This window comes from Phoxinus phoxinus, assembly GCF_949152265.1.
Source record: "Phoxinus phoxinus genome assembly, chromosome: 5".
NCBI lineage: Eukaryota > Metazoa > Chordata > Actinopteri > Cypriniformes > Leuciscidae > Phoxinus > Phoxinus phoxinus.
The window spans coordinates 21,848,919-21,873,612 of NC_136880.1; the positions used below are offsets into that span (position 1 = coordinate 21,848,919).

The following is a 24,694-nucleotide window of genomic DNA, read 5'->3' on the forward strand; positions in this document are numbered from 1 at the left end:
TCCCCTTTCGGCTGAGCTGGAGGCTTTATATTTCACAACAAGGCATGTTGCGAAAGCCTTTCAGTGATATTTCACTGTACACAGAGTGTGAGAACGTCCCGCAGCTCTCTGTATCCAGGCTTATGATCAGTAAGTGGTGATGCTGTGGTTCTGCTGTCTTCTGATTGGTTATCGTAATTATCTTCACACGCGCGCTGACAGCCAGAGCATCCCATCTTGTCACGCGCGTGTGAACCACCAGCTCCCGCCAAACGCCTTCTGACACAATCTGCTTCAGGTATGTATTAAAATGAGCGTTGAAATGACGCACAAATGGAATGCGTTTATGTATTAGAATTCAGTTGTTTTTTTGAAGTTAAGTGTGTATTTCAAGGCGTTGCTCAAAAGAAATCGAACGACGAACTGCTCGTCATAGGTAGAGTACGATAAAATAGGAGTTCTTTCCATAAATGTCAGTGGAATTTGGGATTTTTGAAGCATTTGCAACTGGCTCATTACCTTTAGTACGACCTGTTATTGTTTATTGCGAATTGTAGAGTCAATGCTCAATCTAATAACATGTGTGACCTATTTTATAAGCTAGACTGTCCTTATCAAATATGAGTTACAGTTAAAAGAACATTAGAAGTGTTCAATCTGAGAAGAGTCATAAGAACTGAGCAACTGTAACACTATTCCTTTTTTTGTTATTACAAATCATACTGTTTGTTTAGTATAAATACTTTATGACGTCATCTTTCTCAAACTGCGACTTAAATGCAAGTAGCCTATTACAGTTAGCCCAGCCCACCTCAAAAGTAACATCATCAGATTGTTTACTTCTTATTAGTACTGATTTGTTTTTTTACTTTTGTACAGCAAATCTTTCAGCTGTCAGGGAGGGACCCGCATTATAATGATGTGAAATTAGTTTAAATTCCTTTTCACGTGAATATATTGATTAGCTGGTAAGCACTGGTAGCAGTTTTAATCTTGATTGTTTTTTTGTTTTTGTTTTAAATGATGTTCAGTAGCCCACTTATTTTGAAGATTAATTTGTTGTAAATGTCTATTGCATGTAGAAATTGCTCACCAACTTCATAGCCAATATTCAAAAGCATCAAACATTAAAACAAAATACTAGACATCTAAAATAATAATAATAAGCGATCACACTTTTATCAGGCAGAGAGAGACTCAACTGAGCATGTGCTAATTAAACGAGTCATAAATCTAGCTTGTTTGTGATTGAAGAGATGTAGTGTACTTATTTATTTTTTTGTTTTTCTGTATAGGTTCATTGAAATATTTTTGATCTTGTAAACATTTAAATATCATAATTATCATTATTTTTCCTGTATTTTTTTCACATCCAGTTACAGTTATGTATATGAAAACATGGAGCTATCAAAGAGCGACGACACTTCAGATGATTCAAAGAGGTCAAGTAAGGCACATGGCCGAAGTAAATGGCCTGAAGAGCACAAATCTCATAACTCCCCTAATAATGGATTTGTGAATATACAGACCACTGATAAAAGCCCATCCTCACTGCCTGTGCCAGACACTCTGGACATACTCTCTCAAGAGATAAGTGACACACTCTCAGAAGGTCACGGACAACTCCGCGGCTCTGTTAAAAGAAGCAGAACCCATGACTGTGTGAGAGGAATGAGACTGCAGCAAACCGAGAGCCCTAGATACAAAGATGCGACTAACTGGCGCCATCACCATAAGCTAGTGACCAGTGTCAGCTTTTCAGGATTCGAGGCACCTCTAAGGTTGCTTCGTGAGAATCGGGATACATCTGGCAGCAGTCACGAAATCATCGATTACCGTAACCTAACACCTCAAGTGCCCTTTGTGCCCTGCATAGCCAAATCCATTCCTAAAAAGAGGATCTCCCTGAGGAAGCCTAGAAAGGCCATTAAGGATTTGTTCGTTCACAAAAGAAACAAACATGAGAAAGCTACTTCACCGAGTACACCATGCCATGTTGCAGGTGAAAATGTTCCAACATTGAAACGTACGAGGAAGATGGCAAGGCACAGAGAACATACTCTTGCAAGAAGTAGGTACAATGATAATTTCAGTGAGACTCCCTCCGATTCTTCCAGTGAATGTTGTGCTAATGTCTGTGAAGATTCTGCCTCATTAAAAAGCTTTGGATCTCAGGCTGGTTGTGGTGAGATATTTGCTGATGATCTTGTATCTCCTGAGGGCATCTTTAGCCCTGAGCGTGACAAAGATTCCTGTGAAGCTCCGAGGCGAAGCCCTACTACCGCAGGTTTCCAGGGAGGAAAGGAGTGTCTGGCCTCTCCAGCTCATGCTGAGGTCTTGGACATGTTTGGGTTGTGGGAAACCCTAAACAGAACTTTGCATTTAGGGCACAGCTCAAAAGCTACAGAACATGCAACAAAATCCACAACACCCATCATGAAATCTCCTTCCACATCCACGTCTGAAGATGTAATAGTAAATACACCCCAATCTGTAGAATCCGAGATCAGGGAACTTAATACTAATGTGGTGACTCCTAAAAGTGACAACCAAGGGAACACCAGTGATGAGGGCTACTGTGATTATGTCTCTCCTGGTTTTGAGGACCGCAGCAGAAGTTCCCTCACTCCAGTGCATTCCAACAAGATCCCTAGGGACACGTACAGTGGAGATGCTCTTTATGAGCTATTCTGTGACTCCAGCGAGACAGAAATAACCCCGATCTTTGATGATGAAATCAGCCTAACAGACAGCATTGTTGGCCAGTGCAGTGATTATCCATTATCCATGTACAGCTTCCATGTTGGAGCAGAGGAAAATCTTGCCCCACCTTTGGCTCGGGACTTTGTTGGTCAAGAGCTCCTGGAAAGTAAATGGACGGGGAAGGATTGCTTACTAAAGCTTTGCGACACTGAGATATCTCTGGCTATGGGTATAGTTAACTGGCTGAAGCATAGGACGGACAAAAGCAACCCAACAGAACTAAGATCTTCACAAAGTAGCGCTGAAGGAGATTTATATCTGAGATGCAAAACCCAGTCAGCAAGGGTTAGAAAACCACCAAGAGGAGCAAGAACTGTTAATGGTAGAGGAGATACAATTAATTTTAAAGAGCCAAGTAAGCAAAGTGTTGGTGTTCTGCCCTTAAAATATGATGCAAACACAGTGATGTCAACCTTGGCCTCTCCAGAGAATCAACCCAAGACTCCAACGAGTGGTGTGTGTTTCAGAATATTCAATGTCGACTCTCCAATGACTCCAGGTGGAGATTTGCAGTCTCCAGTAGTAAGCTCCCCTGGCTCTGGGACAAGGTCTTTGTTTGTGTTGGCCATAAACAAGGAATCTCTTTGTGAATCTTGCAAGAGCTCCCTGAAAAACGGAGCTAAAGATCTGCACCTGTGCCGTTCTTGTATGTCCCTCATTGAGCACATCAAAACGTCAGACGTTTGGGCCCGTGCCAGTCTTCCCAGGTTCACTTTAACTCCACAACCAATAACCAGAGATCTACTATCCCCAGCCAGCACCTGCGTGATAGGGAGTGACATCAGCATAGCTTCCCTTGTTGAGCAGTGTGCTAGTCAGTTGTCTTCTATGAAGATCAACTTTACTCAAACTCACTCAAGCTGTGAGGTAAGAGATGTCCCTGTATCTGAGCAAGGTGTAAAAAAGAACAAAGGGCAATCTCAAAAATACCTTAAGTCAAAACACAAGAAAAGGCCAGTGGCAACTACCGAGAGAGCCTTGCATGCTAGACATCGCTTGAGGCTGTCTAGCTTTTCTGAAGATGTGAAACCTTCCCTTTTGGAGACTGAGGGACTTGGCTTTGTCACTACTAACGCTTCCAATGATTTGGTGTTGGAAGCGTACGGTTCATGTGATGTTGAATCTGGTGACACAGACGTATATCAAGCAACCAGGCCTACATCTCTTCCTCTCATGACCTCTGTCTCTTCTGAGTTTCCTTGCGGAGAGGACCACCACATCGACCATTTAAATGAGATGGCAGAGGGAACTCCAGCCAAAAAGAAGCATAGGTTGCGTCATCGCAAGATTGCTGCTGTGAATATTGAGGGATCATGCAGTGTCTTTCCAGAGGATAGGAAAGTAGAACGAAGATGCAGAATGAAGAAGTAAAGGCCATATTAAACAGGTGCTGGATCTATCTATCTATCTATCTATCTATCTATCTATCTATCTATCTATCTATCTATCTATCTATCTATCTATCTATCTATCTATCTATCTATCTATCTATCTATCTATCTATCTATCTATCTGACAGTAGTGTAATATGCAAATAAAATATTTAGAATTTTTCAATAATTTGAAAAAAATATTTTGTTTAAATATATATAATTATGCAATAATTGGAAAATGCATTTAAAAAAAAGTGTTTAGATCCATGTCACACTGCAGGACACCGTGTCATGTCATGTTGACTATCCAGTTCTTTAATATTTTAATGAAACATTTCCAAGGCTGTAAATTTGCAAGTGTTCACTTTCGTAGTGTGGTTTAGGACATTTGGACATTTGAGTCTTGACGTGCATAAAGTAATGCATACTGTACATGTATTTGCTTGCTTTGTAGCTGTCCAAATAATTGCAATCTTATTGCAAGAAAATAGAGCTGAGAAAAGTTTCATTATTAATGACTGTAGGGGTGCTTGAGAATCACCTCTGCTAGTGATGCCTCAGAGGAAACATGTCACTTAGTCCTTCATCCCGCTCTCAAATTCTCACATGGCTTGCAGGTATTCTCACAGCAAGCATATTCTCTTTCATTTCACTCACAAACAATGGCAAGAGGTGAACAAATTGGCATCCTGTACTGTACAGGCTGTCAAGGGCTGCATCAGAGCATAATGAGGTGTCAGACAGAAAGACACATAACCTGTGATTATATATATATCCCACCATCTTATGCTCCTTAAAGCTTGTTCAATATATTATGTAATTCAGTGTCGTTTTAGCGCTGCCTATCACAACAGTGCAGAAGCACAATATCACAGATTTAAAACCTTTAAAACCTCTTCTCTTAATTACATTGTAAGGGATGCAGTGGTCACTGTTTTGTGCTTGTGTCAGGGGAAGTGTTTGTGTCTCAGCGTTTCAAGGCTTTCTGGGAATTATACTGCTGTAGCTGCATGGGTCAGCAGAGCTGCTGGAAGAGTCTCATCTATGGCTTGTTTGTGGTGTGTGCGTCACTGAGCATTGATGGACTGCATTTGTAATTAAGACTTCAGGGGAGGGAAGGGTTTTAGTCATTTGGTTTATTATTAGAACTCTCTTGCAAACAATCCCACAAAAAAAGAAAGATCTGCACTGTCTAGGCTACTGATATACATTCAAATGGATACTTTGAAAATGACATTAAGCAGTGGATTTGTTCCTTTAGAAATGGACTTGCATAGCTTCAGAGTTATACCGTTGTTCTCTAGGCGAGTGTTTGGAGTAAATGAATAAGCACTAAGGTATATAACAGCTGCTTTAGTGCTTCAAGGTCAGATATCCTCCCTACATTTCTGTCTTGTTATATATTTCAGCTGATATCTTGAAACCATAGCAACAGCAGATAGATGGGAAAGCTTTCAGTATGTCGGGAGTGTACCAGCATGAGAGTGGAGGAGATTGTATTGTTGTGTACAGCTTACATCATCACATATTACGTTTTACACATCGCACTAGAATACATTACAGAAATGAAGTCGGAAGGCTCTGATGCTGCACTGGCTGCAGCTAATTCTTTCATGCAATTGTTTTATGCGTCTCACGTGTAGGGTTGTTTTGATGATGCTTTGCTAAGATGTTTTTAGTGATTAGGACTTATGTGTCTAAAATAAGAACATATGACATGGTAATTAATAATTTATAGTCAGAATAGTGAAACAGAAAGTAAATGGAATTTGAGGAGAATAGCTTGTAAATAATTAAACACACACACACACACACACACACACACACGCACACACGCACAAACACACAAAAAAGCCTGCAGGTTGTTACACGTATAGCCTACCTTTACTCACGGAACGTGTGATTATCATGTGAATCTTCTAAATCAGTGGTTGTCAACCTTTTTGACTTAAAGTCCCCCACTTTCCAACTAAATATATTCACTTAAATATTTATTCTAGTATTTCTGCTCTAATTATGCCAATGTTGCTTGTTTTCAAACCTTCAAACTGTGTTGATTATATTGTTTAATTGATGATGACATTACATTAATTAAACACAATACATTTTGTGATTCTTAAAAATGCTGATAATACTATATATTTTAAATAAAAATAAAAGTTATTGAGGGGGAAAACAATTAAAATTCAATGAATTTGAAAATAAATAAATTGAAGTTCTAAATATTGGAAGGGAACCACTGTGTCAGATAATGTTTCCTCTTGTGGAATTGTAGGAACTTGTGAAGAACCAATCAACCTCTTGCACTTTAGATAAATAGCCTTTTCGCTAGATTGTTGGCAAGTAAACTGAATGTTTACCAGAAAATGCTGAACTCATCTTGAGTTCCACTGTCACTAATCAGGCTAAAGTGAATTTTTACCCACCTTCAGTCTGCTTCTGTTCATAACAGAGCTGCTTTAGAAGATAAAAGAATGTCATTCGCATCAAGAGTGTGCGAGACAGGACTTTTTTTCTTTTTTTTTGGTGTCTTAGTGCATTTTTTTTTTAGCCCAAGAAGAGTTCAGTGTACAATAAAAATGTGGAGCTTGTTTTTCCTTAACAGGAAATGCATTTGAATGTTGGCCTGCCCTGATGTATATTGCTCGCATTATTTTGGATGGTTATATCATGGTCTCGGGATTGAACATGAGCAGTGAATGGTCTATTGACATACTTTTATTTCCTGTACAGCTCTCAGTGGATCTTCGCACAGCAGACAGCTGTTTTCTTGCATCTGGAAAATATGAAAGCGTGTATTCAATCTAAGCCGCCGGTGACTTGCAGCACAGTGGGGGGGCACAGTTCAGCCAAACATGTTTTATTTTGTGACAGTAGAGGTGGACATGTTTGTTTTTTAATTAACCTTGATAAGAATGAGAGGATTACAGATTAGACAGTGTTATTTTAAATTGCAAAAGTACCGACTGACCACTATGTGGCAGTAGACATTTGACAACCTACGCATGACTACAAAAAACCCAGTGTGAGCTTGAACAGAATGTTTAAACCACCTGCATTTCTTCACCAAATTCAGACTAAGCCTGTCTGTATTTCCTCATACATTATCTTTCATCAGAGCAGGACATTTTCTACGCATGCTTGTCTCATCTAATGCTGCTCTCCAGCAGTTTCGGCTTGCAGCCAGAGGGGAAAGAGGTTCATGTTGGCTTTGACTGGTCTATAATCCATCAGTGTGCTCCTGGGAGTGTTCTTAGCAACTACAGAGCAGATGTATAGAGCTGGCTGACTGCTACCCATTGAGAGAGGTGATGCTGAACAGGACTCTGTTCTGTTTTCTGGCTTAGGGAATAAGCCTCATGCTGTTAGTTTGGTTGCATGACACTACGGACGATTTTGTCCAATGATGTGGGCCACAATGGGGGACTGTGTCAATATTGAGGGATGGAATTAGTTTTTCGTGCAGGACATTGGGATGGAAAGGAACTGTAGACCCTTGATGCTTGCACAAAACAATCATTTGTCTCAAAGTATAGAGTCATTTATCTGGTGCAGCTGCTTCAAGTCATTTGCAATGACATGAGTGAAATTTTGTCTCCTTAGATGTTGAATGTAAACTAGGTTTGTGAATAATAGAATCACAGCATGAATCTCACGGAAACTGTCACATCATATTTCACCCCAAAATCATAAGAAAATTAGAAATCATATTTTACATCAAGAAAAATAAAGGACATTTTTACATGACGATTAGAGAGCCTAAATTCTCATTCTCATTATTGTAATGTGTAAAAAAATATCATTCAGTCTTTAAATTGTAATGTCTTGTAAAGTTACTGTATAAAGGTACATCGGTGCATTGGTTGTACTGAATTTAATTTATGCTAGTTTATAAAAGAAAAATGTATATAGACAGGATGATTTTTATACTCTATAGTAGATTAAGAATGTTTTCTTAATCCAATATTTTAATAAAAAAAAAAATAGAAGTTTATTTTTGGTATCTTATTTAATATTTTTTTTCCATTTCTTGGTGAGATTGAACATTTGAGCTACTTCTACATGAACATGTTTTTTTTCTTCTTCTTCTTCTTCTTTCTCTTGTACAGATTCTGATTTTGTGGATCCCGACTGTCTCAAACTGGTTTCTTCTGTCCAGTACCTCAGCCCTCCGGGAAGCTGAGCTCTCTACCAGCTGTCAAAGTCTCTATCTTTCCTCAAGAAATCGGACATGTTTGCTCATTTTCCTGTCAACTCAGCAACACTGTCAGCCTGGAACAACAACAGGTCTGTTGATCTGTTTGTTGGAGAAGTAACATTTGTCTGAAACCTGTCGTATCAGTGTTTTTCTCTCTCCGTAGTTTTTCTGCAACCACTGCTATTTTTTATTGCAAGTTTATTACTGGAGTTTTCAAACCAAGGATCAAAGACATACTAGTGCAATAACTATACCACTTTATTAATGTCCAACGGACACATTTTAAACTGTCTTAATAGAGAAAACTTTTTGAAACTACAGTTCTCAAGTTCACTTACGGAATTTAAAATACATTGCGGGAAGTTATACTTACTGTAGGTTGTTTTTGCAAATTGAAACAATCTGACAAGCTATTTGAAAAGCTCTATTCTGGAGTTTGGAAGAGAAAAGTGCCAATTTCTTTTAAAGGATCGGGACAGCTGGAGACATTGCAATGGAATCAAGTTTGCATTTTCATTTGTCCAATTAGTGTTTCAAACAGAGACGGATAATTGTGTATCAGTGAATAAATGAGGTAAAGTAGGCCTTTGAAAGACGCCTCTGATCTGGTTGATGTGACCAGAATTGATGAGTGCTACCAAAAAAAGGCTCCATTCATACATAGTAGGCCTCTTCACAAAGAAGGCAGGTGGCACTTTTACTTGTCGTCTTTGTCCATTTTGGAATGCAATTCTGCCAGTTCTGCCCTTTTTTTTTTTTTACTTGGTAAATACTTCAACTCAACAACTAAACCTAGACCGCTAAAGTCCAGCTGGGGTTGTTTTTGAGCAGAATTCCCATAAAAACAACCCCTGGTATGACTATTCTATATATGTATTCACATCTATCTTTAAATAAAGACGTCTGCACATCTATATTGGGGTAGATATCCGTTGAACTTAAAGTTAACCGTATCTGTTAACATTGAACTTAACTATTTGGGCCATTATTATTCTCTTAATGGTGATGGATGTGTTTATAAATAAACCAAAATGTCATATTTTGAAAGGATAAAATCTAAGTTGGATACCAAGGAAATGGTACCTTATAGAAGTGTCTGTATGCATGCAATCATTGCTCTAATCAAAAGTAAGCCAATTTCGAAGAAGCCCTTTCTGCCAAAACCTTAGCAGCTATTAGTAAAGTATTATATTTCAGGGCCCCAACCTGTTTTCCATTAGATCAGCATCAACCGTAACAACATCTGGTACGGGGTGGGTGTCAGTATTGAAGGCATTGATAATCCTCAATAAAAGCACTGTAGTTTGGCATTACAATTTTTAGTATTGAACAGAAGCTTTTCAGATAGCTTATTTGTTTTCATATTATTTGATACTTAAATTGGTAAAATTGAATTGTTATATCTGTGTATTTCTTGTAAAGATGTAATTATAATTACTTCTCAGCATAAACTGTCAAAATCCAAGAATTAGATACAGATAATAGCATGAAAGACTGACAATATCCTAACAATATGAATGACTATATTGCAAAACGAATGTGTTGCATGATTTTGTAGGCTATATAAACTATGTAAAGTGCAGATATTGTTGGAATGGAGTATTAAAAAAAAAATGTTATCTTGTCACCTCTTAGTGCCATTATATTCTTTTCAAGACAGGGCAGCTGACAATTATCATAGTTATGTGCAATATTTATATTGATGTGCTTGCCTCACTGAGTATTAATAAAAACATATTTATGAATCCATGTGCATTTACATTGTCTTTTTGTATTTGTGGTTGATTTCAAACTCAGATGTTGGCTCTTTTCCAAAGCAGATGAGCTGAGGTGTCAGCACTGTATGTATTGACTAGCTCAGACATTGCTTAATAGACAGAACAATAGCAAAGCAAACAACTGTAACCGAACAGAGCCCTGTATAGGGCCTGGCGCCGGCTGTGCTTTAAGACAAAATCACATCAAGTCTGGGATAGAATGTGGGTGTAAAACCGACTCTTTGCAGGGCCATTGCCTTTAACTTTTTCTCTAATCACATTACAATAATGTCATGTAATACAATAAAGAGCTTAATGTTTATATGTCCAGGGTTTTCAACCAGAGGTCTGTGAAGATACTGCATGGGGATTGTAGGAAATAAAAAAATTATACAATTAAACTAAAAAAAAAAAATCATGACAATCTCTCACTATTTGAAAGAACATTAATGATCTTACACTATAATGTAACAATAGTTTTTAATGTTTTCAATAAAATATATCATACAGTGTTATATTGGGTTCCCTGTCTGGATGAGACCTGTCTGTAAACTTAAATTTACAGACAAAAAAAACACCTAGGCTATTGATGTATAATTATGCTTAAAATACCAATTGACCTCTTATAATTCACACCGCATTCTGTACTGAAGTTGTTTACAGTGCAAGCGAGCGTGCGTAGATAGTTTTAGTTTATCGCGTCGCGCTGTTTGCGTAAACGAAGTCTTTGATTGGTCCAATAGGCGTTGACGTCAGAATTCCGTCTAGAATTCACGCTCGAATGCTCGCAGTGTACTCAGATTCGCTGTTCATAATGGGCGCGTTTTGGTTTGTCTCGTCGCGTCGCTCGTGTACGGTGTAGCCTACTGTAGATGGAGGAGGTGTTGGATCTGAAACTCTGCCTCCTCTCCCCCTGACTGTCACCGACAAACAACGTGGGACGCTGGAATTTGTTATACCACCACACCAGAGACTTTTGCACTGCTTTTTATACACCGTCGCGTCACAAAGTTACATCTCGCGTTTCGCGGAGCTGGAAAATATGTGTTAACTACTGACAGCGATGAAATAAACATTGCACTATCACCTGCGGTTAAGTACTCACAAATGTCATGCACTGTTCAAGATCCTTTGCCTTCTATGACACTCAGATGACTTGATAACAACCAACATGAAGCAGACAGGTACTGTTAGAACGTTTTGCCTGTTTTAAAGAACTTTTAAACTCGTTGGAAGTCATTGTAAACATGGAAGAGGCTGACGCTGGGAACGGTACTGGGACGCATGGCTGTGAACGGGAGCGTTCTGCTGGAGTCGGGGGACTGGATGAGGTGCAGATGCATCTCGCCTGCTTACCGGAGCGATACATGAGGGCTAAGTTTTCCCTCTCCGCCTACATATTTTGTTGGACAGTTGTGAAGTTGTGTCAGGTAAGGCATGCTGCATTTGAAAGCACAGTTTGAAGTAATAAACTATATTAAAACGCTCCACAATAAAGTCAGGCCTAAAGTTGTTAACCGTATCTGCACACTAGTCTGGATTATTTACATATAAATCAATACTATTTTTCTTTTTGGGTAACTTAGTTGACACATAATATAATTTCATCTAAACTCATCAATAACTTACACTGTAAACTTATTTTAGTCTTGTTTTACAGTAGGCTACAAATTAAACATTCTTAATTTCTTTAAGATACTTGATGACATATGATATTCAGTTTTATCAAAATTAAGTGACTATGCTTAAAACGAGAAGAAAAACTGCCAATGGTGAAAGAATAATAAACTTTTTCTGCTTTGAAGTTTATTTTTTTCTGACCAATTGGCAGATATTTTTTGTAAGAATACTATAAACTCAAACTTAATTGTAATACATTTTTCAGAAAACAAGACTTCATATCTTAAGTCATTTTGCTTCTCAATTAAATATTTCATGCTTTAAGAATGTTTATATATCTGTACTGAAAAACAAGACAAAAATACTAAGTTAGAAAATATCTCTATTTTTTGCTATATAGTAGAGAAAGTGTATAGGTGCTGTCACCATTTTATTTTAAATGTATAAAAAAATGTTTTAACCATTTTTGTGTTAACATAAATAACTGCGAATGAAAAAAATATTTTATAAGTAGAAATGTTTGCCTCTCAAATAATGTTGTCATAAAAACCGCAGGTATAGGCTAATTATTATATTAGATATGGGGTTTTCAGCCTGTACAAACTCAGGGTGCCCCAGATTTAAAATGTTCTCAAAAATATTTAATAACTTTTATTAAGAACTTCCCTTTTAGAGGGAATAGCCATACTATTTAGAGAGGAAGCATGTTTCGCATGTACTTTGCTTTTGTTGTATCTAAAGCAGTGGTTCTTAACATGTTTTCAATCTCAAAATATGTCATAATCATGTCATAAAATGTATTAAATGAAAAAATATGTCAGTTTAATTTTTGCTTCTTTATTATTTACTAAATTGTAGTCATTTTATGATTTACTGGTTGACAACAACTGATCTAGAATATGGTCTTGTTCATAACAGATGGTGAAGATATGCCTCACAGTAGATTCACTCCTTAGAAAGTTTAAATTGCTTTGAGTGGAGTCAGACCCTCCACCTGCTTCAACCCAGGGGGTCTGTTAAGCTCATCAGTATTTAACTATTCACCCCTTCCCCTCAATCACACCCCTTTTATACCCCAATCATAACACGGTTTGAGGCAGTTGTAAGGTGTGACATCATCATCATCACTCTGGCTATTGTATGGCCATTGAAAAGCTGGTCTGTGAAAATAAGGATTACCGGTATCTCCCTAAAATGGCTAGGGTTGGCTGTAGCAGTAATTGTAATGATTATGATATATGCCCTTGTTTAAATCATAGCTGATCTGATCTCCTTGAGCCTAACAAATTAATTAAAAACTCAAAAGATTAGCGATTTTCAATTAAGCAACAGATAAATTCGACTTAGATATATTTTTTTTTGTATTGGCTCCATATTTGCCTGGAAAAATGCAGCCAAATCCTTGAACCTGTTCCAACACTGGAGTGTTTCTTAGGGCACTGAAACGTCTGTAATGGCTGACTGCATCCATGCACTATCCCCTCAACCAGCCTTTGAACTGCTGCCATTTGAACCTTTCCATGAATGTACCAGCTGTAAATCACAAGCACTTCTCAATGGCCTATTAGGGGTTTATCTGGGGTTTAGCATCTTTTATTCTACACAAGGCGTAGCTAAAGAACCTCTGCATGCCCAAACATCAGCAACAAAGTGGTTTGTTGGACTCTTTAGGGAATAAAAGACTGCAGTTTGTATTATTAGTATTTTTTTATTATTTCAATAAGCTCCAGTGAGCCCATCCCTGTATGGCTTCCTAATTATTTGGATAAAATTGGACAACTTAATCAGGTCTAATTAAAGATGATATAAATCCTGAACCTACACTCTTTACCTTTTTAGCATTCTTGCAATGAAACCGAGCCGGCTGCCTTAGGTCAGAGGTCACAGCACAACCTTGAACTGCTTTTAATTGTTTTGATTGGTTAAGAATGAACACTGACTTTAAAAGCACGGCAGGATCTTTTTTTAAATAGCGGAGAACCATATGGATGGCTGGTAGATCAAACAAAGGCATGTATTTATTAAGACATTTATGACTGAACAAGAAGCGGTAGCTTTTAACAAGCACCATGGGTTAGCCTTTTCTGTTTAATGTTTATTTGGTAACATTCATTTTAACTACAGTAGGCTTTAAAACTGATTTCATTGCAAGAGACCGTTTTTTACCTCAAAAGAAGTCATAATACTGTAGGTATGTGCTGTGCATTAATAACGTCTAGTTTACCTCACCCTAAATAAACACTAAAATATCTTATGATTGTTTAATTTGTGCCGTACCAGTTCCTTGTGGTTTATGTTCATGTCAACAATTTTCCTTAAGGCTAATGGATGCCTTGCTTATGTTCTGCTTGAATTGTTGGTACTTCAAAACACACCTTGAAACTGTCTTGTATGCTTCCTTTTTGTGTGTTTCCAGAGATTAAGCCCGTCGGCAGTTCTTCCCCAGGTAAGTTCAGTCTTTCTTTTGAGTCAGAGATTGATGAACCTGAAGACTCCTCATTCACATGCACTAAATCATTGCCATAATTCTCATTCTATTAATTTAGATCATTTTAACGCTGCTGCATTGAAATAGTTTGAGCTCATTGTCTAATAAATGCACAATACTGTTAGATCTGCCATTTTCCATTTAATATGAGGATTCATTCATTTGAATTTAATCCCACTAAGTGTCATTCAGCCAACGGGTTTGATGTAATCATTGAGGATCAAGCATGCACCATCAGGACATATTGTACTTTTTCCTTATATTTGCTGCCAACAGCCTATCTGCCTTCACCCCTGTAGAGGCTGTGCCTTAACTTGTCGGATGTTGCTATGGAGTTATGCAATGCTTTGAGGTGTAGTGTCTGCAGATGGTTGGTGCGCTCTCCTGACACCATGAACAGAAGATTTGCAGTGTGCTGTGTTGCTCTAATCATGCATGAACACGTTAACAAATTATGTTGGTTTTATGCATCGTGGTTTAAGCCAGTGTTGCCTCTTAGTAAATGGAATTATTAGTCCTGATAGTTTACCACTCTTTCCTACACCAGTAGTTGCTGATTCCTGTCGCACAATCTGTTTGCTTCCATTCTTGTTTTATTGAAATGTCGCCTAATATTGTTGTATACAATTTTTAATTCAGTAGAAATGTATTTTTTTTGGCACTAATGATGTCATTTAAAGTCAATTATGTTATGTCAGGGGTTATGTTATGTATGTTACATATGCACATGTAACATACATGACATAACCCCTCGTAGGCAGATCTATACAGGTGGAGCTGGGGATGGTGGAGGGTTTCTGAAAGTGCTCTGCAGACTGGTGACAGCAACACTAGTGGTATTTGAAAGTTGAGCCGCAGCTCATTGGCCACTGATGCAACAGCAACCAATCAGCTGTGCAATGTGCGAAGTGATCGCTACCAAATTGAGTTAAGGACCTATCAGCCTGTGCCATCTAAAGTTTCATGCCAGAACTTGGTATTTATGTTCTGCAAAATAAGGCAATTTGATCTAGAAAAGCATAGCCTGTAAATCCCACCCATTTAAATAGCTTTTGGTGAATTTAAACAACCTTAACCCTGTAAACTAAAGCATGAAATAATAATAGTCAAAAAAATCGTATTAAAAAAAAAATGTTTACGTGTTGAGTGTCATATTTGATACATTAGGCTTTTGTGTCTCATATATGAACATGGAGCTCATACGTGAGAAGGCCCAAACTGAGCAAAACTATGGAATTTGCTGCAGTTTCTGATATTTATATGGCCAGAAATGATATATTTTAATAAACCATTGAGATAGGGCTGCACAATTAATAGAATTTGTAATCGTGATTACAATTACAGGTGCCACAATTATGTACCGTAATCGTTCAAAGGGACAATTACCAAAAAAAAAAAAAAAAAAATCCACTTGCATTATTCTGTGCTTAAAGGACAAGTTCGGTATTTTACACTTAAAGCCCTGTTTACAGATCGTATCTGATGAAATAGAACGGTTAAGATTAAAATTTGGACACATGCTCCTGTCCCGAGAATTTTAGTTTTATTTAGCGTTTGTGGACCTATTTTGCCAAACGCGTCACACCCAGATTCTTCCGTTGAGAGCTTGAATAATAGACACCAGTTGGTGGCGATAATGCACCTTTGCCGATTGCAAGCAAACCGCTGGCATTTCATTTAATACACAGAAGAAGCAGAAGAAGAAGCGGCGGAGGAATAACGTACCTCACACAGCACATTCAATACAATCAATGGAGTTGGACAAACACTACGATAAAACCTGTTGGAAAGCATCTTTTTCAGCGTTTTTTTTTTGGGACCGTATCAGTGAACACCCCTGACCACTCGGTGAGTTTCACGTCTTTGTAAACGAAAGTTTAATGTGTTTTAGGAAGGAATCTGCCAGTGCACATAGACAACCATTGTGGGGGTGGGGGGGGGTGGGGGGGAAGCTAAATAAAACTAAAATTCTCGGGACAGGAGCATGTGTCCAAATTTTAATCTTAACCGTTATATTTCATCAGATACGATCTGTAATCAGGGCTTTAAGTGTAAAATACCGAACTTGTCCTTTAAGATGTGTTTCTTTCAATAGCTTATCTTAAGGGTTTTCCCCCCCCATTTTTTTTATTTTATTTTTTAGTATAACATTACAATACCATGCATATTTTTTTACTTTGGTTTCTTTAAAAAAACATTTGAGGCATAATGCTATAGAAAAGCAATAAACGTTGTTCAGGAAGAGTGTTTTTTTAGCTTGTTTATTTTGATATAACAATATGGCTTGCAGCCGCTTCAAACAATGGTATAAAGCTATTCAAAACATTATTCAATGTAAATTGTGATAATCGTAATTAATAATTGCAATTAATTTCAAGGGAATAATCGACTATTATGATTTTTGTTATAATCGTGCAGCCCTACATTGAGATCATTGTAGCAGACTACTCACAGAAAATACATATAAATATCAGTTGTTACTCTATATCTCTCATATTATACGATGATATTTAAATGCTTAGTTTTATGAATAAAGCTCTGTAGTTTTTGTCTGCCATGCACTACACTGATAATTGAGAAATATCCAAATAAACATTCCTCAAAAGCCTGATGTATCATATTTGATAATGATAATTAAGTAAACCTAATCTAAAACTAAAGTGTTCATCTTGAAATATTACTAACAATATTAAAGTTATTTTCCCATTTACCTTTTTAGAATTACAGTAAAGGTCTTTTACTTGCTAAAAAGTACTAACCATCAATCAAACAACAGAAGGCATGTACAGTAGTAGATTGTGTACAAGAGGTTTTTCAGCAAAGTTTTGATCATGTTGATTATTAGAGGCTTTAGAAATGTGTGAATCAAATGTGATAACGTACGCTTAAGTATGTTAAGATAAGCATATTTGCTTACAGTTGTGAATTTATTTGACCTATTAATCCTGGCATATTTGTTGTTCTTCTGGTTGGTTGAGTAGTGAAGGATTTGTCACACTTCTTGGTTCTGTGTTTTTGAAGTGCAGGTGTGTGCCGTACTGGTTTGATTTTTGTGTCAATTGACCATAAAGCCTTTCATTGTGAGCTCAAATATGTCTCTTTTGAGTGGCATCCTCTGTTTAACTCATTTGAGTGATAGCATCTACTGTTCCTTCATAGGCTAGTGTAATGCCGAGCTCTTGATATAGTTAACAGCAGCACCTTTACTCCATTCTCCACTACTGAACTTTGTATATTCCACAGAACGATCTTGGCGTCGCTTTGCTTCTGCACAGATCTTATTCATGCTGAGAGTTTGAGGCGCAATCTTTCAGTCCTTGTCTGAGTGATTAATGTAGCTTTCTGTTCTTGATAATTGAGCCAATAAGGCCTTTTGGAACATCCAGACATGCTTTGGCTGTACCTTTTTCGTAATTTTCTTCAATAAAGCAGTTAAGTTAAGAGCTTATAAGATCACTGATACACTATCATTAAAAAATGTTGGGGTCGGACTCTTTAAGATTTTTTTAAAATGTTTTTGAAACGGGTCTTTTATCCTCACCAAGTCTTCATTTATTTGATCAAATGTATCAGTAAAAAGTAATATTGTGAAATATTATTACAATTTATTTTATTAATTGATTATTATAAAGTTGACATGAAATGGAAAATCAAAATAAATACATTTGTAATTCAGTAAAATATATTAATTTTCTCTAATCATACGCATAGTTTTATAGAATTATATATTTATGTATATGTAAAATTATTATTTAAATAATGAGGCGTGTTTGTTATACTAAATACAACTCTAAAGTGAAGGTAAAAACAGTTGCCTTTTATGAAAGGGATTTTTCAGGAGATGAAATACTGGTCGAATTTCATGCTTTTCCAGCTTAGCTCCAATCTGCCTCTTCATGTCTCAGCTTGTACATAATGTACAGTAATGAACTCAGTCAAGTGTCACTTAAATCATCTCCTGGGCGTTTAGCCTTTGAGCAGTACGGGTGTCTCTCACAACACAGGGTGACATTTAATTTAAAATAGATCTGAGTGTTTAAGAATGTTGACATTAAACCTTTGGGATGTTACTTTGTACAAATTGCATGTTTGTATATTTTTATATCGATCTAATGGTTCCATCTGCGCAGTTAGCTCTCAGTTTAGACTTATGAAAATCATGGGTTATATACAGTGTATGTATTACAAAGTATTTACATGCTTTAAACGGCATACTATTATACACAGCGGGCCTGGAGACATATTCTTGGATTTCTGGTCACATGCTCCTCTGAAGTATGCTTTGAAGGGCTGTGCCCTACAGGCAGTGCAAGCTAGAAGCATGAGTTATAATGCCACAAACATGCAAATGACGCTACATCAGTCATAAACTCCCACATGAACTATAATAATAGTCCGTAATCACCTAAAGTCCCAGCATTGCCCTTCTTGTTTGCGGACCGGAAGAGTAACCTGTCACACTCCTGACCCAGTGCTGAACCTCAGAGCTGGCTTTAGAACGCTGCATTGGTTGCGGCAAACTCTCATGTGGCGAGCGGATGATAGCCGCGCACTGCCAGGGTAAACTTCACCATGGGTAAAGTTCTCTGGATACACGCTCCATAATTACTCTCCTTAGACTTCTTTAGACAATGGGTTAAACACTACTGTACTCACTAAAAATGTCTGGGAACCACAGAGATGTGAAAAGAGGAGCTAAAGAGAGTTGGCAGTAGTTGTGTTGTTTCTATGCTTCGGATCTTTCCTCTGTGGATTAACTGGAATGACAGCGGGTTTTGTCCGCGCATTTGAAGTTCAGCGTAGTGTCGCATTTTTGACGTGGTCCGATAATCAGCCAGGCATCGGAAAGAGCTCCTCATTATCATGTACCGCCCCACTTGCATTGTGACCTCTTTCAGCTTCTGACTGACAACTTCCCTCTGTGCTCGCTCCCCCTCAACCCGCCCAACACCGAATAACTGATTTTGATCACTCGCAGTAATAAAAGTCACATGCCTGCCTGGAACAATGGCCTTTCATTTGGTGGCTGCATTCATTATGACCATAATATGTTAGTATTTAGTGCAAGATTCATGCTTCATGCTAGGTGAGACAGAGACAGAGACCGAGAGAAAGAAAGAGAGACAGTTATTCAGGGGTATTCGTTATGGCCTAAACAAAGAGACCTGGAAGTGCTTGCTTTTCTTTTCATTCCCTCTCCTTTTAGAATAAAGCGACTTCTCACGCACACTCTTCTTCTTTGGAGGTAGTTGCCGCAGGCGAAGGGCTGCAGGAGGTGTGCCAGATTTGTACTGGCAAGTTGTTTATTTATTTCCTTTCACGTTGAAGCACTGGAACCTGCGCATATGAAAGCTGACTTGTGGAGAATGATTTTTGTTGAGTGATAAAAAAAGTGGGTTAGTTGTAAACCAAGAAAACAGAAATTCCAACACAAAATGATTGGATTAAAATGACATTTTAGTAATAACAATAACAAAAGACTGTCAGTCTGTGCATTAGTGGTGGGAATTTTTCAGTGATGGGTGTCCGGTTACATCGTTAATGAATCATTCATTCAACCAGTTCATTCAAAAACAATCAATTCAGGAATTAATCACGCAAACGTCTTTACGAGTGAGTCATTGAATTGTTCACTCAACCGATTCATTCAAAAACACTGATTCTTTCAGGTAAGTCTTTGAAGGGACAAGTGACTGAAGAATTAATGGGCAGTGTTACTTAATAAGTTACTTAACACGACAAAAAAAAAACACTGCTTATTTTGTGAAACACCGCTCTAAATAATTAAGGGGAATCACTCCCTTTCACTTGAAAGAAAGCGTTTTATATTCCTTCCTCTTTTGTCCACCTGGACTTCACGTTTTATCTCTTTAAAATATAGCACTTGTTTGCATCAACCTCATGAGGATACGCTGCCATGCAAACACCCTGTAGTTAAAATAAACGGAGCACACAGACTTTACCTGTAAAACCGCTCTGAGAAATGATTAGCATCCTCCAGGAGAAAAGGAGGAGGAAACCCGCTCTCCTGCGATTGGTCTCTCTCGGTGTCTTTATTCAGAAAACCTGAATTTCTTAGCGCCGTCAGGCTGTCCTGACTGGCCCTTTTCTCTTATTCAGTTTTTTTTTTTCACTCTGTCTTGGGATGGGCTTCCTCCTTCCTCCTCCTTTGTTTTCGTGTCACTGTTTGAGCCACAGGCTGTGGAGTGAGTGAACTGGAAGTCTCAGTGCTTGAGGAGCAGTCAGGGGCGATGAATGGACTCTGGGAGCCAGTCTGGCTGAACTCAGATCAGCTTTCCGAGAAGAGTGGCTGTTAGGATGCCAAACAGAGGCTGTGACCACAGAGACATGGCACAGGTATGTCTGAGAAACTACTTGATGTAAATCTTCTGGTGGTCAGCTTAGCAATCCATTTGGACATGAGATGAGTATTGTCATCAATGTTTCTCAGTTTCTGTACTTCAAAAGTCTCATTGATGTACACTTTACGGCGCAGACAGACACCTGTATATGGGTCAAAGTCAAACACATTGTTCTTTGTTCAGCCATGTTATTTTACACCACGCTGTAATGTAGACGCCAATGTTTTTTTTGTTTTACGCTGAGAGGTTGGGAATTGGTTTGGCAATTTTTTCATATTTTATGATTTAATCCTTCATTGATAGAACCACTATGGCAGTTGTGCTCTCCATTTTTCTATAGTTAAGACAATAATTTGTTATTGTATATAAGTAGGCTATATCACATCACGGATATACCACGGATTACTGAATAAAACTCCATTGTTTAGATGTGAAGCCGGTAAATATCTCATGGATTCCACTGATTCGTCACAGTACTGGCCTTGTGAACTCTTGTTGTATACAGTATGTGAATTGTGTACATTTGATCTTTGAGATCACATTTTTTATCATACAGCTCTTCTGTATGCCTCTTCAGCCTAATGTAGTTCTGTACAGGTTGTAGGTCACTGTTCTCAGTTTTTAAAGGTTTACTCTGTTTGATCCCACATTGAGAATTAAGGATGTGTTTGCTCCAGTGAACTATTAGAAATAATAGTTTTGATACCACAGTACCCTTAATTTAACATCTCTGCATAATCAAATAAATGGAGGGAACTCGTGAAAACATGATCATTTCATGACAAAATCTGAAGAAAAGGAATTCGCAATAGTTTATATACTTTATGTAATCATTTTAATATAAAACATATATTATTCTAATAAAGTAAAAAAATAATAAAGGACCATTAAGATTTTTTTTTGCATTGACAGAATTTTCATAACTCAAAACATTTCCCCCAATCAATACTATATATTTTTTTATTTAAATCGGCATGAATTAAATACATTTCAACAAATACTATCATAATAAATAAATACATAGCAATTTAAGAAATAAATTACACATTTTTTACAGTATAGTAATAAGATATTTTGCTTTATGATAATTAGGTTAATCCATCAGTGTTGTGTATTATTTAAAACTTGTCATGCAAATGGAATATTAATAGTCTCTTTCTATGATAATTAACAAACTATAACTAACAGCGATTGACCAAACAAAACTCATTATTGTAACGGGCTGCGCACGGTCAAGCAAGTTTTTACCATTCCGAAATGATAACCCTATTCTTTTTGTCTTTACTCTTTATCATCCACTTTACCCTAAAAAGTGTGGGGCTCAAAATAATTGTCATTTGGAACTCTTTTATTTATTAAAAAAAAGTATAAGAATATTAGAGTATAAACACTTCAGTGCCCTCAAAAGGCATCACAGTTATTTAGGGATTGTGTGAGTGTGAGAGAGAGGTGTTTTTTTTCTTTTCTTTTTTTTTCTTTACAGTTCGACTTCTGGTCATAATGCTTAATGGGTAAATAAGTAATCTTCCAACATTAAATCATTTCAACATAAAATAAAATAAATGGGGGATATGTTCTTGACAGTTTTCATGAAATTCACCAAAATATCTAAATATAATGACCGAATAAGCAGATTCAAAGATATTGATTGATTTGTTACTTAACAATGGCATGACGCTGTTTCCGCCTCCATTTCCTAGACTTTCTATTGGATTAGTTGGGCTGAAGCAGTAAATTTGGGATTCTTGTTCACCTCTTGCTGGGATGTCCTGATGGAGCCTCCTAGTTTTAGAATAATCTGTTGTGCCCGTCACAGGCTATTTTAAACTCCGGCTGAGTACGGAGTTAAAGGGCAGTCAAACAAAGCAGAAGCCATCCATAAACCTACAGTCTTTTATATAGCACTGATCAGGATCACGGCAGGTACAACTACAAGTGTTGAATGACATTAGTATTAGTTTGATAGTAAAACCCAATACTAATGGCTGGCACTTGTTAGAATTATAAACAAAGAAAGACAGAAGAGAGCTGAACAGCTTTTAACCATAAATGTTTATAATGTCTTGTACAGAACGAGTTTCAACATTTGTGTTTTCTCGTGTCCTTTGGGACGCAGCTGGATAGTGAGATATGAACAGCTCTGGAAAGTCTCTGTTGTGCTCATGCCGATGGAATTGTTGCTGTGTCAGGTACAGTAGCATTCTGCAGCTGCTAGTGTCCCTCATGAAACAGCTGTTGTTTTTATCATTGATATAATTTCCCCCCCCCTTTTGCACATAGCCAATAATGTGTTACCAAAAGTGTTAAAATCGTGGCTCAGAAAAACAAACAAGGCGTGGTGTTGTTGTGTCAGTGTTGTGTGGGGGCCATGAATGTGTTTCATCTGTCCCAGAGGAAAAGAAATGTGGAACGTTCCGGTCTCGCCCTGTACAGCCTGCCAGCCCTTCGGCCCCCGGATAGTCCTGACTCGTTCAGAGCCAGAGAAAACGTCCCAGAGTGGGCCTGATTTACAGTAACAGTCAGGTTTTGCACAAGTTTGCTCACAAAAGCCTCTGTCCTTATTTGCCAACTGTCAACGTTCTTTTCCCAGGGGAAAACCGCTTCTGTGGACACTGGTGCCGAATACTGAATAGTGTCCATAGTGTCCACAATGCTGCCCGAACATTCTCCCTTTCTCAAAATTGCAGGGTGGATGCTTTCCCGTCCAGGATCTCAGCCTGAAGTATTTTCGCTTCTCTGGTCCACGCTAGTTCTTTTTTTTTTTTTTTTTTTTGACACACTGCACATAGATTTATTAGAGTAACTGGAATATGACATTGTCAGAAGCTAGTAGCTCATTTGTGGGTACAGAAAGCCAAACAGGATGATTGGTCGCCTCAAGCTTGCCCTTCCCTGCAGATCTGGACCACAAGCCTGGGGCGGCAGCCAAGCCTTCTCATGAGCCTTCACCCTGGTGGTGTCCTGGTTAGACACTTGCAATGGTGTTTGACCTCTTTCTCAGGGCCTTTCAGTGCTCTGCCTTTCATTAGCCTTTCAGTGCTCATTATAATTATATTAGTTTGCATTTGTATATTTGTGCAACATCTGTCACTTGGTAGCCAGCTAGACAATTAGGATTCACTTTGAAACAATTTTCACACTCATGAGTTGTGAAGTAAACTTCATAAATAATTACAAATAAACGGCAAGTAACATTCAATTAAACAATTTAACATTATTAAACAATCTTTTTTTTACACTAAAAAATGCTAGGTTGTTTCAACCCATGTTTGGGTCAAACCTAACGGTTTAATTAAAAATAAAATAATTCTATTTAACTAAATTTAAACCAACTATTGGATTTGGAATAATATATTAGTTTTTTATTAATTATTAGATGTTACTAGTTATCACTGCAATAATGTTTTTGTAATATAACATTTTTTGACTTGCACGTAAATTAGGCTAGTTCATATTCCCTTGTCTTCACTGTGTTTGCATTTTAAGTTATAATATTACAGTTTCCCCATATCAATGCGGTGTCCGTATAAACAGTGTTTCTCAGCTCAAGCGGGGCAATAAACAACATTCTTTGAATTTGATTATTTTAACCACATTCTTTCTGGATTTTTTGGTGCATTGTTATCATCTTGCATTGTTTTTCATTTTCTTTATATTTTGTCAACAGCGTTTTAATTAGAATTTTAATTATCAATTAAAGCTGCAAGCAGCGATTGCGGGCCCAAGCCGGTGGCACCGCCACCCTGGTGCCTTTAGTGGAACTAAAGGCACCGGGTGGCGGTGCCACCGGCTTGGGCCCTCCATCGCTGCTTGCAGCTTTAATTATATATATATATATATATATATATATATATATATATATATATATATATATATAAATATATATATATATATATATATATATTTATATGTAAATTCTTTTTTCCCCCCTATTTTTAACATATATATTATTATTATATATATAATAATAATATATATATATTATTAACATTTTTGGATGCTAAACTATTCTTTTTATAGGCTTTGTACTTTGTACACTTTGTACACTCACGTTCCAATATAGAAAAATAAAAAAAAATTATTATGAACGGCACAAACTGTACAAATGACTATTTAAACAGAGCAGTGTAATTTTTATATGTAAGGTTGACTAT

The 24,694-nt window shown here is 37.4% G+C and overlaps 2 protein-coding genes across 5 annotated transcripts in view; both read left to right on the plus strand.

The window, feature by feature from the left end:
* Nucleotides 1-62: 62 nt before the first annotated feature.
* amer3 (APC membrane recruitment protein 3) lies at nt 63-10,062 on the plus strand. The gene is made up of 3 exons (XM_079613159.1): nt 63-277; nt 1,356-4,129; nt 8,225-10,062. Exon 2 carries the CDS (start codon nt 1,378-1,380, stop codon nt 4,111-4,113), a length of 2,736 nt encoding a protein of 911 aa, XP_079469285.1. The 5' UTR covers nt 63-277; nt 1,356-1,377; the 3' UTR covers nt 4,114-4,129; nt 8,225-10,062.
* A 787-nt stretch (nt 10,063-10,849) lies between these two features.
* Nucleotides 10,850-24,694, plus strand: part of arhgef4 (Rho guanine nucleotide exchange factor (GEF) 4) — an 83,379-nt gene continuing 69,534 nt past the window's right edge. For 3 of the 4 annotated variants that reach the window (XM_079611646.1, XM_079611647.1, XM_079611650.1), the window contains exons 1-2: nt 10,850-11,500; nt 14,107-14,136. In XM_079611646.1, coding sequence (XP_079467772.1) covers nt 11,318-11,500; nt 14,107-14,136 — 213 coding nt within the window. In that variant the 5' untranslated portion in view covers nt 10,850-11,317. Of the gene's footprint in view, nt 11,501-14,106; nt 14,137-20,396; nt 20,536-24,694 lie in introns of those variants that run through there. The other variant, XM_079611649.1, reaches the window with a different exon arrangement.

Bases quoted from the DNA above. Each gene is read 5' to 3' on its own strand.
- amer3 (XM_079613159.1), top strand. From the start codon at position 1,378: ATGGAGCTATCAAAGAGCGACGACACTTCAGATGATTCAAAGAGGTCA.